General features: G+C 46.9%; 1 protein-coding gene across 1 annotated transcript in view; it reads left to right on the top strand.

Moving 5' to 3' along the window:
* Nucleotides 1–3,959, top strand: part of LCT (lactase) — a 64,039-nt gene that overhangs the window by 8,857 nt on the left and 51,223 nt on the right. The window contains exons 2-3 of the mRNA XM_037733513.1: nt 908–987; nt 2,703–2,831. Of these exons, the coding sequence (XP_037589441.1) occupies nt 908–987; nt 2,703–2,831 (209 nt within the window). The remainder of the gene's footprint in view (nt 1–907; nt 988–2,702; nt 2,832–3,959) is intronic.

Here is a 3,959-nt window from a genome sequence, read left to right as displayed (position 1 = left end):
TTAGAGACAGGGTCTTGTGGCCTTGCTCTGTCACCCAGGGTGGAGTGCAGTGGCATGATCACGGCTCACTACGGCATCAACTTCCAACTCCTGGCTTTGAGCAATCCTCCCACCTCAGCCTCCCAAAGTGTCAGGATTATAGGCATAAGCCACCACGCCCAGCCAACCATCACTTTTTAACTATTATTTATATTTTTTGTTTTTATTGTTTTTGAGATGGAGTTTCGCTCTTGTTGCTCAAGTTGGAGTGCAGTGGGGAGATCTCAGCTCACTGCAGCCTCTGTCTTCTGGATTCAAGCAATTCTCCTGCCTCAGCCTCCCAAGTAGCTGGGATTACAGGTGTGCACTCCCACGCCTGGCTAATTTGTATTTTTAGAAGAGATGGAGTTTCACCATGTTGATCAGGCTGGTCTCGAACTCCTGACCTCAGGTGATCTGGCTGCCTCGGCTTCCTGAAGTGCTGGAATTGTAGGCATGAGCCACCCTGTCCAACCTTTAATATAATTTTTAAAGAAAAAAATTAAAATAATCTGAGAAGTAAACAGCTTTGTGCCCCCTTGGGCTGCTGGGAAGTCTGGAAGCCACGGGAACACCGCTGGGTCTCCATAGTTCTGTGGCATTGCTCCAGTGCTATAGAGATGCCATGCTGCTCATTGGTGTCTATGCAGTGATGGGGGCCCCAGGAGTCAGTGTCTAGTCTTCAAATTTTCCAGTTCAAACACAGTAGAACCAAAACCTGATAAGGTTCTGGAGGGACAACTTACAGACTGAGTGCATGGTCAGAATGGCATCTAAATTGGTTTACAGAGGGTGATAACTGCTATTAGTTATGAACACAGGAGACCAAAGTGCTGATCAGAAAAATGCTTGTCAAGAAATAGCCTTTGTACTGGTGTCTCTGCCCCAGTCCATGCTGTGCGACGCTTCTGGGTAGTCTTCCCAAAGCACGGTTTTGACAACTTCCCTGCTGGGAAGCCGCACTCCAGAGTGGGATGAATCCAGCAGGACCCTCCAGTGCGTGAATGTGTGGATGTCTCTGGCTTCACCTCCCATTCTGCTGGTGTGAGTGCTGTGCTTGCTTCCTACTCTCCTGCATCCCCTACTGGATATCCTTCCTGTCTTCCTGCCTTCCTCAAATCTCCTTCCAGCAAAATTCTCTCCAGTGTTAATGTCCACGTGACTGTGCTCTCCAGCAGAGGCCTGGCTCAGTGACACTCCCTCGCTCACCCTGATGTGCTCTCTCCCCTGACCCAGACCCTTAGCCATTGCTTTAGACCAGTGGTTCCCAAGCTCGGGTAGGCATCAGAACCACCTCAAGAGCTAGGAGAGAACATGGAGACCAAGGCTTAATGTGGTGGGACCTACCTGGGCCTGAACAAGTCCCAAGTCCCCAGGTGAGTCTAATCCCCAGCAAGGCATGAGAACCACTGGTATGGGCTTCTCATAGCACTTCCAACTTTCTGCCTTCTCATGTAATTGGTGCATTTGCTTACCCTCTGTATTAAAGGTATAAACCTCTGTGGATATTATTTATCTCTAAATGTGAACCCCTACCCATTATCGCAGCACAGTGCAGTGTGACTTTCAGAGGTAGGATCTCAGTGACTGTGTGTTGTGCAGAATTGACAGACACAAACAAGACGAGGGTGGGCAGGGAACACTGGAGTGATACTTACCAGCATGGTCTTTAGTGAACACTGATGACAACTTGACTGAGAAAGCAACAGGGAGCCAGTGGTGAACCACTTATTAACCCATTTATGCCTGAGGTTGCAGTTTTTTGAATTTTTGCAATCAGACCTTAGCGATGACCTTGAGCAATAGGATATAAATAATTCCCACATGCTTAGCTTTCCAATAATGGAACACTAGGCATTAAGGTGCACAGAGCACTTGGTTCTGACCCGTTGCCGTTAACCATACTCCTTGTCTTGAAGAGGGAGAAGATCTATGGGAGGGAGAAGACAGGTAATGAGCTAATCATGCCAAGAGTAGACAGGTACAGTCAGCCAGGCTCATGGAGGGGAGCCAGGGTGGTGGGAGTGGTGGGAGTGGTGGCATAGTGGTGTCTTCCTGTGCAAATTCTGTGAATCTGAAGTTCTTTGAGCACATGTATGCCAGAGACAGGGTAGAGGGGACATCCTTATTGGAAGTGTGGATGGGAGTGTCGACCACCAGGACCATGAGGGTTGTGCTCTGCTAAAGAGGATACCCTCAGAGCATCCCCCACAGGCACTAGCTTTTGGCCCAGCTAGAGATAACTGGGGGTGGACTTCAAATGGTGGCCTGAAATTAAAACCAAAAACCCAGTAGGATTCACAGGGGTGACTGGAGCCATGGGTGGCTGCAGGCTGTACCGCCCCCATTCTGGCTAAGTGTGAGGATCTGTGGAGGAAGCGCCAGGGGCAGCACTGGCCTCCAGCTCCTTCCCATTTTTGGCATACACACTCGTTCACGTGTTCATTTAGTCATCAACACTGCGTGCTTTCTGTGTGCTGAGCACAGAGGCACATGGATGAGCACATAGATGATGCATTCCCAAGAACACACAGGCACAGGCACAGGCACAGGCACTTCCCCCCAACACACACACATTTTCTCATTCCATCTCTACCCTTTCCTTTGGAAAATCCTGCTTTGAAATATTCAGTTTAGTGAAAAGGTGAGAAATTTTAAAAAGCATACTTCCAAGAGGTTCTTAGTCTTGGCACTGCTTGGGCGCTAATGACCCTATTTACTATTTCCAGGATGCGGTCGATTTCCTCTCTCTTGATTTGTCTTATGAATGCCAAAATGAGGCAAGTCTGCAGCAGAAGCTGAGTAAATTGCAGGTAATTTGAGCCCTTTTCCACATTGATGATGAATGCAGCAAAGGTTTCTGAGAGCATATTAGACATTTGATGGTTTGGCTACTGCATAAACTGAACTTCCATCAACAGTCAGAGACCTGCTGAGTTGCGTCTTGGGAGATTTCCATTGCAAGCATTCCTAGAGAACATCGGATGTTGGGCAGTCTTTCCTAGAAAGGATATGAGGGTTAGCTTTTTCAGGTAAATATTTACATAGATCCTTTGCTTTCTTGTGTAGAAATCTACCTAGAATCTCGAGATTCTAGGGTCATTCTGAATTTTAAAAAGGCAGTTCATCAATGGGGGTGATGGTTGCACAACGATATGAATATACTTAATGCCACTGAACTATACATTTAATGGTTACGATGGTACATTTTATTATTATTATTTTTTTTCAAGATGGAGTCTTGCCTGGTGGCTCAGGCTAGAGTGCAGTGGGGCGATCTTGGCTCACTGCAACTTTTGCCTCCCGGGTTCAAGCGATTCTCCTGCCTCACCCTCACCCTCTCCAGTAGCTGGGACTACAGGGACACACTACCATACCTGGCTTATTTTTGTATTTTTGGTAGATTTCACCATGTTGGTTGGGCTGGTCTCAAACTCCTGACCTAAAGTGATCCACCTGCCTCAGCCTCCCAAAGTGCTGGGATTTCAGGCATGAACCACCACACCCGGCCCGTAAATGTTTTCTTTATCTCTATTTTAACACATTTTTTAAAAAACAAACACTTTACACCCAGGTCTACTAAATCAGATCCCAGCTGTCTGGACCTTCCAATAAGCTCAGGACTCCCTCCTGTACCCAGTACTGCTAATGCCTGATAATCTGAAGTGGAAGTTTCATCCCAAACTCATTCCCCCACATCTCCACCTCCCCCAGTCTGTGGAAAAATTGTCTTCCACGAGACCAGTCCCTGGTGCCAAGAACGTTGGGGACTGCTGATCTAATCAAAGGGAATAGATGCAGCCATGAGACATCTGAGTAACAACGGTATAATATTAGTGCTTGCTTATCCCAGACACCTGGAAGGCACTTCATTCTCATATCATCTCAACCCCTCAAAACACATTCTAAGGTTTAAACAATTTTTTATTTTTTATTTATTT

The sequence above is a fragment of the Cebus imitator genome, unplaced genomic scaffold (assembly GCF_001604975.1).
Source record: "Cebus imitator isolate Cc_AM_T3 unplaced genomic scaffold, Cebus_imitator-1.0 Scaffold534, whole genome shotgun sequence".
NCBI lineage: Eukaryota > Metazoa > Chordata > Mammalia > Primates > Cebidae > Cebus > Cebus imitator.
Note: the sequence above shows the minus strand (reverse complement) of the source record. Positions and strands in the feature narration are given on the sequence as shown.